This window comes from Artemia sp. Qi Xiang Cuo, chromosome 2, assembly GCF_049724085.1.
Source record: "Artemia sp. Qi Xiang Cuo chromosome 2, ASM4972408v1, whole genome shotgun sequence".
NCBI classification, from domain to species: Eukaryota; Metazoa; Arthropoda; class Branchiopoda; order Anostraca; family Artemiidae; genus Artemia; species Artemia sp. Qi Xiang Cuo.
Window position 1 is genome coordinate 95,837,593 of NC_142795.1, and position 12,769 is coordinate 95,850,361.

Here is a 12,769-nt window from a genome sequence, read left to right on the forward strand (position 1 = left end):
TAGCCTTAGCTGCTTCATCTGCCATCTCTTTACAATCTATTCCAGAGGGCCATGGGACCCACACCAGGGTAATTTGGTTTCCTTTGGAAGCCAAGCTATTCAGGGCTTCATAGCATTCCAATTCTCTTTTTTCCAGCTCTTTACATTCTGAAGAGCCTTTAAGCATGCTTGATTGTAAATTAAGATACATATATCTTTTCCTATACTTCCCATTTCCAATGGTCTTCCTGCTGCCTGTTCTATTCCAAACGTTTCAGCCTGAAAAACTGTAATAAATTTTCCCAGGTGATAAAATGTCCTTCAAGACAATTTGCAACTACCTCTCCATTATTATTGTTGGAATAGTATTATCTTAAGGCATATGCAGCTCCTTGCATTGAAGCAACGAGCTATAGATGACAACATGGTCTTTGCTTTTCCAATTTCATATCTGCTGTCTTTGGGTCCATTGAATGTTTATCTGTAGTCCTTCAAGACAATTTGGAACTACCTCTCCAGTATTATTGTTGGAATAGTATTATCTTTAGGCATATGCAGCTCCTTGCATTGAAGCAACGAGCTATAGATGACAACATGGTCTTTGCTTTTCCAATTTCATATCTGCTGTCTTTGGGTCCATTGAATGTTTATCTGTAGTCTGACAGCACTTTTTATTGCTTCTTCCTCTAGAAAATTTTCTATGGGTACAAGTCCCAAGATAAGCTCCATGGATGCCATGAGCTCCAGTGAGTTCCTAGGAGTAGCATATCTACTCCTTTCATATTTATAAGGCTTAGAAAATTATATAAAATACAGGTCTATATGTTTCTTAGCCTGTTTTCTGAAAGAATATGTTTCTCAAATTCTCAAAAGAATATGTTTTCCCTGGTTTGTGTCTCCTTTTCTTTCACTATTGGTCCCAAAAACATCATTCTAATGACTTAAGTAGGATTTTAAGCTACATTAGTTTTTTTTTTCTTTTCAAATAAATCATACAGCATCATAAATCCTCCCAACACTTTTCTTGGGTCTTGTGTCTCCTGCAGATCTATTTATGAGAGTCTCAACTTATAACAAAAGCTGGTGTTAGTTCATCATGGCTCAGTAATCTTCGGAGGAGGAAGGAGTGGTAGTAGATACTCCAGAAGGTCTTTGCAGGTCACAGTGTAGGCTCTGAAAACATCCTTGAAGATTACATGCACCTAAAACAACTACTTTCCAAGATAGCCAAAGTACCTTATCTTGAATTTTATCATCTTGGGAGGGGAGGGGACAAATGCCCTGCCCCAAAGTGACATGCCTGAGTTAATCTAGTCACATACAAGAAACAACTATATATATATATATATATATATATATATATATATATATATATATATATATATATATATATATATATATATATATATATATATATATATATACATATATATATATATATATATATATATATATATATATATATATATATATATATATATATATATATATATATATATATATATTACTGCAATGCAACTGCACCTTCTCCCAGGGTTGCCACCAGTTTCAGTTTTTCAGTTTAAAAAACTGAAAAAGAGAAATCTTTAAGAGGTGTACCAACATAAGGTTGCATTGGCAAATTGTTTTACAATCAAATGACGAATTTTTAGAACTCATTAGAGCAGGATAAAGTTTCTTCTGGTTATGAACTTGTTGAAAAGCTTCTTGCTATCTCAAAAAGCAGTTGAGTTACATGAATGCAAATTTTAGGAATTAATCCAAGGCCTAAAATACCCAGGGAAGCAGTTTTTAAACTACTACCTCTACCATTTCTTTAGTTATATGGATTAGAAGGTTGCATTAATGACAGGTATGTACCAATTTAAATTTCGACACAATAAGTCTCACCTTAATTTTGGGTCTTCAGTTCCTATTTCATAGGTTATTGTTTTAATTATGTCAAAAAGGAGCACAAAATAAGGAATCTAATAGTAGGCCTACTACTTTTATCTTATTAATTTGTATCCTTCCAGGGAGCTGCTACTTTACACCTCTACTGTTCATTGGAATGTGGATTCATTTTTGAAATTTTCTTTCCCCTAATTCAACAACTTTCTAAAATAGACAAAAGCCCCTCATCTAGAAATTTATTCTTTTTAGCCAGAGTTGATTTATTCAAAATTTCAATTGACAATGATTGGTACAACAAACCTTAGAAATATCAATGCACAATTTGGGCAATTGAGAAGGAAAAACTATAAAATTCTGAAAACAACTATTAATAAATCATGAAATAAATACTTATGTCATTCCTAAAAGCACTTCCCAAAACCACTATACTCCTACCCAAAAATGTGAAAATATACAGCCTAAATTATATATTTCCATTGCATTTTTCTGTTTCTTGATTTTGCTGATGTTGTATCTTTGTTGCCAAATCTATTTAAACAAAAGAGTTAAATAGCTAAGAAACAGAGAAATGCATAGGATATATATAATTTGGGCTATATATTTACACATTAGGGGGAGTTGGGGTAAAGTAGCCTATTGTGAGCTGCTATTGGGAATAATATAACTATTTTAGGATTTTCAATATTATTTTCAAGATTTTATAGTGTTTACTTCTCAATAGCCCAAATTGTGCATTTATACTACCAGGACAAGCAGTTTGGCACTTACATAACAAGTTAAAACATTAATTGGGCAACACATTAAGGTAAATTTGTAGTTGACAACATAATCTAGCTAGGATGATAGTGAATACCTTATTTGATGTCTTTTGTTTATACTGTTTCATATTTCAGTAGTTGCTTATGGGGGAAATCACATTTTGGGCCCTGAATAGGGCCCACAGAGTTAAAACAGTCTATAGTAGCCTAGACTAACCAACAGTTTAAAAATATGTAATAAAAACAACAACTGGCTAGTGAGACAATATTGTCATTTTTAGCTAATTCAGGAATGTTAATTATTGTTTTCCTTAAACTTATCTTGAAAACACATTTGCAGGAATTTTAAAAATAGCCTGAAATCTTCTAAAAATTATGTCAATTTTGAAGGGTTTTAGGCTTGTTTCAAAAGTCCTGCATATTTATTTTCAAAGTAACATTTTATGGTAATCTAGGTGGCACTATAACTTAGTTAGGATGAAAGTGAAAACATCATTTGATGCCTTTTTTATGCTCTTTCATAATTCAAGAATTACTTCTGGGGCTAGTTACATCTTGAGCTCTTAAAGGGGCCCCAAAGGTATTTCATTTTTGTAACCATGTAAAGAAGTTATCAACTAGTTAAATTATTTAAAAGTGGTTAAAAACATATCACTAGCCTAGTTTATAAATAGGTTGTTTGAGAGTAATGTATTCCAAAAATACATATTTTGAACAATTCAAATATCATTTATTAGGCAACTCAAATATAAACTGTTCCAACCATTTCAAGTCTTCCAATTGCCATTGACAAAAATAGCACTGAATTTTGCGATCTGAAACTTTGCCATTGACAATTCAGAGAATATATTTGCACATTAGGGGGGTGGGGGTGGGTAAATTTATTAGTAACTTTGCAGTGGGCCATATATCTTAGCTAGGATGAAAGTGAAAACATCATTTGATGTTTTTCATGCTCTTACATTATTCATATAAAATAGCCTAGCTTTGGGGCTCCTTTAAGGGCTCAAGATGCAATTAGCCCCAGAAGTGATTATTGAATTATGAAAGAGCATAAAAAAGACATCAAAGGATGTTTTCACTTTCATCTTAGCTAAGTTATTGTGCCACCTAAATATTTTGCCTACCCATTTTACTGACCTATTAAGGCTAAGAAAAAAATAATTATCATTCCATAATCAGTTAAAAACAGCATTTTTCTTACTAAACAGTTTTTATTAGAAAATTTTTTAAAACTGTTTTATACTATGGACTGATTTACCAGGTAAATTTCTACCAAATCATATTATTGAGTTAGGAATAAAGTGAATACACCATTTGATGATTTTTTTTATGCTGATTACGAATATAATAATCATTTCTATTGGAAAAGAATTTCAGCCCCCCCAATTCAGGGTTAGGTTGTAGGGTAAATATCTACCAAGTCATATTATTGAGTTAGGACTAAAGTGAATACACCATTTGATGCCTTTTTTTATGCTGATTACAAATATAATAATCATTTCTATCGGAAATGAATTTCAGCCCCCCCCCTATATATGCCAATTCAGGGTTAGGTTAGGTAGATATAGGGGGGGGGGCTGAAATTAATTTCCGATAGAAATGATTATTATATTTGTAATCAGCATAAAAAAATCATCAAATGGTGTATTGACTTTATTCCTAACTCAATAATATGATTTGGTAGATATTTACTGGTTGTAGAAATATATACCCTGAATTGGCATATATAGCAGGGGGGGCTGAAATTAATTCCCGATAGAAATGATTACTAGGCTATATTTGTAATCAGCATAAAAAAAGACATCGAGTGGTATAGCCTATTTGGTCAATATATACCAAATCATATTAGGCCTATTGAGTTTCAAATAAAGTGAATACACCATTTGATGCCTTTTTTTATGCTGATTATGAATATAATAAGCATTTCTATGAGAAATGAATTTCAGCCCCCCCCCCTATATAGGCTATACCTAACCTAACCCTGAATTGGCATATATAGGGGGGGGGGCTGAAATTCATTTCTGATATAAATGCTTATTATATTCGTAATCAGCATAAAAAAAGGCATTGAATGATGTATTCACTTTAGTCCTAACTCAATAATATGATTTGGTAGGCCTATATATTGACCATATATTCACTTTATGCGTAAGTCAATAATATGATTTGGTAGAAATTTACCAATTTACCTTTTAGGATCCCATTAAGGGCTCAAACTGTAATTTCCCCAAAAAAACCATTAGGCCTATTGAATTATGAAAGAGCATAAAAAAGGCATCAAGTCATAAATTCACTGTCATACTAACTATATCTATAATCTGAATTGTCATATAAGCAAAATGGGCACCTATAGTACTCAAATAGCCTAGGCTAGCATTTATTCAGTCACCTAGCCTAAGATCAAAAAGAGTATTTGACTTTAGTACACTAGTCTATAGAACCTAGGCAAATTAGTATTTAGACCATCATGTATTTATTTAGTTCGAAATTGTTAACCTTTAGTGAAGACATGTCTGAGAAACTTAAGTATATTTCACTCTGTCTTTACAGTCACATTTGTACGCATTCAAAAAATGACGAGCGTTGATTGAATTTCTGGAAAGCCATGAGAGGTTTACTAATAGACAAAAATGATGAAATTGAAATTAATATCTGAATCGGTCCAAGTTATTATATACGCTAAGAGGGTCTAAAACAAAAGCTTTATTGAGAAAAAAACCATTTTTCTGCTAGAAGCTAAATGTCATTTTCAAGTATTTGGGTATTTTTTTCGGTCTAATTTATATAGAATAAATTCTATGTAAATAAAAAGATAAAGGTAGGTCATGGGAAATCAACTGTAGTTTTACTCTATGCTATTGATGAGACTTGACAGTATCTCTTGCTTAATTATGCAGTTTCACTGCTTATTTAAAAGAAAGTACTTATAAACTATCCCAATTTTGACTTAGGCTAGGGCAAACTAAGAACCAGCCAGTTCAAGTAGGCTAGGCCTACATTCAACTGTAAAAAATCTGGAAAATTCCTTTAGGCCTACCCACAGGAAAAAAAAATTAAGTGGTTGGATTTAGAATATTTGCTTCAAATCTCCAATATTTCTGAGTATTTGTGATTCTTAAGGATAATATTGTCTTTCACTTTTTTAAAAGTCTTAGACAATTGTGTATTACAAACTGAACTGAATTAGGGACAATAAATAATTTGCCAGATTCCCAAGGGAGTCAGGGTCAATTTGTACCAATAAATCTGGCATGGTAAAATTTCTAGGCCTAGGCCTACTTTAGCTACTGTTTGTTAGGCTATCTTGGAAAGAAGTTAGGTTAGGAAAATGAAACTTTCAGGGATAGATCTACAGGCTATAGTTTGGGTAAATATTTACCAAATCATATCATTGAGTTACAACTAAAGTGAATATACCACTCATTGCCTTTTTTTATGCTCTTTACAAATAAAATAGCCTAATCATTTTTGTCAGAAATGAATTTTAGCCCCCACTCCTATATAGGGGTGGCACCCCTGTACCAATTTAGGGTATATAGTTGCACATTCGGGGGGTGGGGGTAATTTTATTTCTGATGTAAATGAGAGGTAGCCTAAGTTTAAACTTTTGGTCAATATATAAAAAATCATATTATTGAGTTAGGACTAAAGTGAATACACCATTTCATGCCTTTTTTTTATGCTGATTACGAATATAATAAGAATTTCTGCCGGGAATGAATTTCAGCCCCCCCCCCTATATAGGACCAGTATGGGTTAGATAGAGCCGATATAGGGGGGGGCCGAAATTCATGTCCGATAGAAATGCTTATTATATTTGTAATCAGCATAAAAAAAGGCTTCAAATGGTGTATTCACTTTATTTGAAACTCAATAATATGATTTGGTATATATTGACCAAACTTTTCCCCTACCCCCCTAATGTGCAAATATATACCCTGAATTGGTATATATAGGGGTGGGGGCTAAAATTCATTTCTGACAAAAATGATTATTATAATTGTAAAGAGCATAAAAAAGGCATCAAGTGGTATATTCACTTGAGTCATAACTCAATAATATGATTTGGTAAATATTTACCATAGTATGTCTGGGGAAGGTATTAGGCTATAATGTACCTTCCTCTGCCCTCTAGTTGGTCCTGACCTTTGATGATAAACAAATAAGTAGAACAACAGGGAATTTTTTTTTATACAAGACAGTAGAACACAACTTTAAATGAATATTTTGACCCTATATCCAAGGGCCATCCTCAGCAAAACAGACAAAGAGAATAAAAACACTATAAAAGAAAACTTACATTGAAATCCAATCATTAAAACTGTTTAAAAAAAAGTTTTAAAACAGCCTTAATATCAATACTTCAAGGAAGTTCAACCAGGACCTTTGATGACCTTTAGAAATCTGTGTTATAAAAGTAAAACCTTGCAGAATAAATTTTCTACTTAAATGAAGTAAATAAAATTGTTTTCAGCTTCACAACTTTGCGCAATCCCAATTTATAAGGTTTTAAAGATATGCAAATATGCTAATTTCCTAAGTTTTGAAAAAAAAACAAAAAACTGTAATATGGCTTAGAATTTTACTCAGAAAACAGGAATTGTATTTTCAGAACTAAAGCCAGAGAAAAAAAAACTGATAGCTGAAAATCAAGGTAAAATGTTGTTATATCAAAAGTTCAATAAATAATAGACCTGTCATGTAGTCAAATTTCAAGACCATCTAGGGAGAGAAAGAGTGGAGGTAGGTGCTTCAAAATACCTTCCAGGACATATTTTAGCATGCAGACCCATCCCTGAAATTTTCATTTTCCTAACCTAACCCCTTTCCAAGATAGACAAAAGTAGCTAAAGTTGGCTATAAATTTACTTCTGGTACTGTTCTATTAGCTACAAGACACACAAGATAGATGATAAAAGAAACTAGGCTGGTCAAACAGGTTCTCTCAATGGAGAATTAGATTCATAGGATACATTGGTTTCTAGCTGTGTTTACAATATTTAACCTTTTTTTTGGGGGGGGGGGAAGGTACCTAGGTTAGGCTACATATTTAATAAATGCTATGCTTTACCCTCCACCCTGCTAATGTGCAAATACATAGCCAAAATTTGTTTCTAAACTATTATATTTTCATCCTATTTTGTTTTATTTCATTAGTATTAACCAAACTTCACTTCTTGTGTGTCTTGTAGCTAGTAGAACAGTACCAGAAATACTTACTATAATGACAAACCAGTAATGATGAATTGAGCTCAGCTTTACCAACTGGATCCTGGGCAGTACACACCCCCACCAAATTGTTGGCATAATCAAAATCAGGGTCAATCTTCCTATAGCCATGTCTATGCTGCAAAACCATCAAAATTTGTAAATGCACAACAAAACTCTGTGACCCAACAAGAAACAGTATGAAATCCTCCATGTTATACTGTCACTACAGTTAATAAATTTCCACCACTAAGTACAGAACGATTTCCTGCATTGTCAAGTGAAAGTGATGATGAGATGAAGGTAGTTGGAAATCCATAAGACATTGAAGGTGTGTGTGTGTAACTGAACCCCAAGCAACTGAACCCCAAGCAACTGAACCCCCATGCAACTGAACCACTGTACAACTGATCCACTGTGCAATTGAACCACCATGCAACTGAACCTCCATGCAACTGAACTCCATGTAACCAAACCCCCATGTAACTTAACACCTGTGCAACTGAACCCTCATGCAACTCAACCACCATACTCACATTGGGTAAAACAATAGGGTTGTGAACCATAGTTATTTAACTATGGTATAGTTATTTAACCTTTAAACTGTTTTAAATTAAATGGCCATCACAAAATTTAGATTGGATGTATTTGTGGGAAAAAGAGGGTGGGGTGGAAGCCCTCCAATCACTTTTAACTCTGAAAAAGTGCACTGGAAATTTTGATTTCCAATTGAATGAGCCCCCCCTCCAAAGTTCATACACAATTTTTCTACAAAAACCTTGTTTGTTAGCAATGAGCAACTAGCTTAACTTACAGTCCTTGCCCCAGATGCTGCTGGTGAGGTTGCTAACTCCAAAGTTATGGTTATTTGATCTTCAAACTATTTTGAACAAACTGTTTATTTTTATTGGATGTATTTGGAGGGGGGGCTTTCAGTTAAGAGGCTGATTGTCCTGTGATTACCTTTGATTCTTCAAAATTGAAGTTGAACTTTCAATTTCCAATTGAATGAGCCTCCTTCAAAGTTTTTACAATCATCCCTTCTGTAAAAACCTTAAATTTTAACAATTGGTAAATCGCAATAATATACAGATTGCTGATACAGGTGTATCAGCATTTTTTTTTTTTTTGAACAGCTTAGCGTATCAAGATGAAACTTCTGGGGCATCTACCTGTTACTACTGCTATTAATACTGCTACTACTACTACCAATTCAACACTATTATTACTTCTACTGTTCCTACTACAACCTCTGCTACTATTAAACTAGCACTATTAAGGCTATGCATATCAAGTTGAAAATTTGACAGAATGAGGTATTTGAGGTGGAACTTGAACTAAATCAAAAGACACTATGTGCATTCAGATTTTCAAAATGGCATATCTCAAAAAGGGATTTGTGTATTAAATTGGAACTTTCAGAGAGTGCTTAAATGGAAGTCAATTCACTAAAAGGAAATATGTGCATGCTCAGGCCTGGATTTACCACTAGGTCCCTAGGCCCGGACCTAGAAGCTCATAATGCTAGCAGGAGCAATAAATTATCACTGAGTAATTTTTTCCTGACAAAAGCTGAACTGATGTGATTTATTGTTGCCAGGTGCACTCTGCCGCCATGCTGCCTATTCACAGAAAAGTGACTTTAAAACAACACAGGAATTCCATGGTCGCCCCTCTCTTTCATCACCTTTTGCTCATCAGTTGTGTTCTGTTAACACACAGTTACATTCTGTTACACACAGTTACAGTTACATGGGGGTTTGGTTAAATGGGTTTGAGCTGCACAAGGGTTGAGTTGCATGAGGGTTCAGTTGCATGGGGGTTTAGTTGCACAGGGTTTTGGTTATACAGGGGTTCAGTTGCATGGGGGTTGAGTTGCACAAGGGTTCTGTTAAAGGGGGTTCAGTATCACAGGGGTTTGGTTATACAGGGATTCAGTTGTGCAGTGGTTCAGTTGCTTGGGGTTTGGTTACAATGGAACCAGCATTGAAGGAATCAAGAGACCAACATAAATGTCAAGGTTAGGTCAGATCAAGAATGTGGGCTGTGAAAGAAGAGCTGTTTCCCCAGATAGTGATAATTCCTTTTTGCTTCAGACAAAAAGACAGAACATTGATAAGCCATCCAAAAGAGACTTTGTAAACGTGAATATTCCTTCAGAAGAGCAATTTACTGCTGAGATTGGAATAGAAGAGATTAACAAAAGCTAAGTTCTGCCATCTGACTTTGATCTGGTAAAGATTTTAAAAGCATTGCTCACAAGCCACACATTTGAATTTGATGTTATGAGGAGGAGATCCATGATGACTATATACATTCAAAATGAGGATACAGCATAATTCTGAACAATGAAAAAATTGGTGACATCATTGTAACATCAAGAATTTAAGTGCCCCTTGTGAGAGGAATTGTAAAGGGGGCTCCTCTTAACCTGACAACAGAAGAAATATTAGACTGTTTACAAAGTATAATGGTTGTATGTGAAGTAGTGAGACAGAAATGGTTAAACCTTGAAACAAAAAAACTAGAAGACAGATTTGCAATAATGGTGATATTTGAAGGTGAAACATTACCTCCAAACATTTGGTTCTGCAGAAAAAAAGAGAAGTTTATGTTAACCATCATAGACTCATGCAGTGCCACAAATGTCAAGAGTATGGTCACAAGTAAAAGTATTGCAGAGCAAAGGAACCAGAATGCCTGTGTTGTTCAAATAAACATTCATCAGATAAGTGTCCGTTGAAAAATGATGTCTCACAAAATAGACCAAGGGCATATTTTTGTGCCAATTATAGAGGAAATCATGCCTCTACATTATTTGCTTGTCCTGTGAGGAACCAAAATCATGAAATACTTAAGGTGGCAGAAACTTACCAAATGGGATGCAGGATGGCTCAGGTAACATATAAGAGTTATGCAGATGTAGCTAACAGGAAGAATTTTCAAAGATTAGCACCAAACATATCTGAATCAGCTTACAATGTTGGACAAATAAGAAAGGTTACAAACCAAGAAACTGCAGAAAATGGTAATAGGTTTACTCTCCAAAGCTGACCCACAGGCAGTGCAATCGCGCTGCCTAAGTAAAGAACAATGTGGGTATGATGTATTATTATTTTTTGGTTTCTTGGTCTTAGACCAGGGCAAAAAGTTAATTATAGGGAAAAGGCCTGATTGGTGAGCAAAGTTTACTAATGCTCTCTTGCACCTTAATTTTGAATAAGTGAGATGCCTGTAATTTCTTAGGATTCAGTGGATTTCACTAAGGATGGGGAAAGAGTAAGACTTGAAATTTCTTGAGTGAAGTCAGGTGTTACAGGGTTGCTGGGACTTATATCAACTGGGATAACTGGTGATGGAGCTTGAGGAGAGCTAGGATAATAGGTGCAACAGTTCAAACAATGCCAAGTAGCATTTTCTAACCTTTGTTGCAGTGCAATATCAGCACATTTGGGATGGAGCCGCTGATTGCATTTGCTACATTGAACTGTCCTCTGCCAGCTCTTTCTTTGCATTTGGGATAGAAGAACTTTATATTCAGATTGGTATTCTAAGTTTTTCAAGATATTTAAAGTTTATTTGTAGATACAAACAGGACTCAGAGTGTAATTCAACAACTAAAATATTCAACCAAAAACCCAACTGGCTTGGTAAGGCACTGATACTTCCTATAGAGCCATTTATAACCGCTTAAAATGTCTTCCTGCTGATTCACAAAAGCTAATAACATGTATTGAAAGAAAGGTAGATCCGCCTAGTACGGGCAATCAATAATAATATCCAGCTCGCAAGGTAATTCTTAATCAAGAAGCTGAACAAATATGATTTGCTTATTCAAATATTAATCCTTTGGTATGATCAATTAATTATAATCAGATTAGTATCTTTAGGATATGAAAAGACTATAATGTTGTGTCAGTTAAAAAAGTAAAAAAAAATATTAATTGTCTTTTTTCAACCCTTTTTTTATAGATAGGATACCCTGTTTTCTTTAATTTTTTTTTATTATGAAAAAGTTGAATGAAAGTCTATTTCCCCTTTTTAATAGTCAGATTGCCACAATTTATACTTTGTACTCTCTTATACTTTCTTTCTCTATCTGGCCTCATCTTTCTCCCCTCCCTTTCTCTCCCTTGCTCTCCCTCTCTCTGTGTCCCCTCTTACTCTCTCTTTCTCTCTCTCTTGTTTTTTCCTCTCTCCTCTAGCCAGGGTGGGAAGGCTAGAGTTGAAAGTATTTGTCTCTCTCTCTCTCTCTCTCATTCCCCCAGCCAGGATTGTAGAGCTGGATTTGAAAGAATTCATAGAGAGTGAGTGGGACTCTCTATCTCTATAAAGGTGGCTGGCGTTTACCTCCCCTGCAAATACCCCCCTCCTGGAACATATCCCTGTGGAAAACAAGGCTTTCCAAATTTGATAATTTTATTTGAGTTTTTTTTCTGTAGGGGGAAGGAATTTTGGTGCTTGTGTATTATGCACCACTCACTTATGTTTTCTTTGTGTAAAATTCGAGTACAAATTTGGTACAATTATTCTGCATATTAGATAGATAGATAAATAAGGTTTCTAAATTTGAAACTTTTATTTGAGCCTTTTTTTTTTAGTTTCATTGGAAAGTGCTATGGAATGGGAAAAAGAGGAATTTACACACCAGAAGTGTCTTAAAAACTTAGAAAAAAAAAATTAACAAATCCATTTGTGTTGAAAAGACTTCCACATGAACTTCTGCAATTTTTGGCAGTAGCGGGTGCCAAATTAAAACAAAAAAATTGAAGAAGAAAAAAAAATTAGGCAAACAATCATCAAAATTAAGCTAAAACATATGGCAACAAAAAGTTTAAGAAGGTTTTGCTATCCTTTGAAAGGATAGTTGGCTTTGGGAACCAACACATTTTAAATTGTTTAAGTTTTTATGGACAAAGCATTGTCAA

General features: G+C 34.2%; 2 protein-coding genes across 4 annotated transcripts in view; one reads left to right on the forward strand and one right to left on the reverse strand.

Moving 5' to 3' along the window:
• Positions 1-5,255, reverse strand: part of LOC148955855 (dihydroorotate dehydrogenase (quinone), mitochondrial-like) — a 47,825-nt gene extending 42,570 nt beyond the window's left edge. For both annotated transcript variants that reach the window (XM_089104685.1, XM_089104678.1), the window contains exon 1: positions 5,130-5,255. In XM_089104685.1, the coding sequence (XP_088960811.1) occupies positions 5,130-5,144 (15 nt within the window). In that variant the 5' untranslated portion in view covers positions 5,145-5,255. The remainder of the gene's footprint in view (positions 1-5,129) is intronic.
• A 30-nt stretch (positions 5,256-5,285) lies between these two features.
• Positions 5,286-12,769, forward strand: part of LOC148955856 (trophoblast glycoprotein-like) — a 42,617-nt gene continuing 35,133 nt past the window's right edge. Inside the window, exon 1 of one of the 2 annotated variants that reach the window (XM_089104698.1) lies at positions 5,286-5,394. The gene's annotated coding sequence lies outside the window, so the exon portion shown is untranslated. Of the gene's footprint in view, positions 5,452-12,769 lie in introns of both variants that reach the window. The other variant, XM_089104704.1, reaches the window with a different exon arrangement.